Here is a 1,043-nt window from a genome sequence, read left to right on the forward strand (position 1 = left end):
TTTTCAGGCAAAAACTTCACATCGACAACTCCAAGTTCATGCTGTCTTGAGTGACATTGTCAACCAGGAGTTGAATCCCATTGCAATTCATTCCAGTATTGTGTGCAAGAAATGTTTTAAATTAATAGATGACATAGACTCCATGGAAGGACAACTAATTAATATGAAGCAGGTATTTTTCTGAAGTTGAATGGTTGTTATAACTATATTACCTAAATATATTAGACTCTACTTGTACTTGAGTTGATGTACCCTACTAATATACATGTTATCTCCAGTAGTACCTTTCTCTGCTTTACTGTATTTATTTGTAAAGAAATATTTATGTTACACATTACAGCCAGTATATTTCCCCCCTATTTTCCAGGTGGTCACTAACAAATATCTAAGAACCCTAGCCTTAGTTAAGCAAGATCTTACTGAGGATAATGTTGACAGAGTGCTGGAGGAAGACTCACTTAATCTAGAAGCAGCTAATCTTGCAAAAGATGACAAGGACTTCAAAATTTACATGGGATTAAGTTAGTAGTGTTGAAACCATTTTCTGTTATGTTAATTGTTTTATGTAACAAGGTGGAAACTGTAAGATTTCAGAGATGAGAAAGGCTGTTGGAGTTGTGTGTCCCTAGAAAAAGTTATATTTTGTGAGGCTGTAGTTAGGATTTCTGTGGCATATTTTCGGTATTAAGAGCAATACTACTTATGAAAGTTATATGATATATGAGGATCATTTAAAAGAAAGAAGCAGCTGATATGATAAAAGTATTAGATGTTTATAAAGTGGCTTTCAGAAATGTTCCCCATAAGCTCCCAAAAGGAATATTTCATTACTTAATGTGTGGCACTGAATTTTTCAGGTGGAAACCGTGCAAGGAGAGGGCGCCGAGGCAAGGGCCGTGGACGTCCAGCTAGTGTTAAGTTAGAAGTGAAACAGGAGGAATCTGTAGAGGTGATCACAGGCCTTGCTGCCAGTGAATCAGTTGAGACACTGAAACATCAGGTGTGTGGGTCATCTAAGGCTGGAAGTAATAAAGGACTTAAAG

At 36.7% G+C, this 1,043-nt stretch overlaps 1 protein-coding gene across 2 annotated transcripts in view; it reads left to right on the top strand.

Annotated features, from left to right (window-relative positions):
* LOC119593707 (PR domain zinc finger protein 15-like) overlaps positions 1-1,043 on the top strand; it is a 9,867-nt gene that overhangs the window by 5,077 nt on the left and 3,747 nt on the right. For both annotated transcript variants that reach the window (XM_037942671.1, XM_037942672.1), the window contains exons 4-6: positions 8-172; positions 368-521; positions 858-1,000. In XM_037942671.1, coding sequence (XP_037798599.1) covers positions 8-172; positions 368-521; positions 858-1,000 — 462 coding nt within the window. The remainder of the gene's footprint in view (positions 1-7; positions 173-367; positions 522-857; positions 1,001-1,043) is intronic.

Source organism: Penaeus monodon, chromosome 32 (genome assembly GCF_015228065.2).
Source record: "Penaeus monodon isolate SGIC_2016 chromosome 32, NSTDA_Pmon_1, whole genome shotgun sequence".
In the NCBI taxonomy this organism is placed as follows: Eukaryota; Metazoa; Arthropoda; class Malacostraca; order Decapoda; family Penaeidae; genus Penaeus; species Penaeus monodon.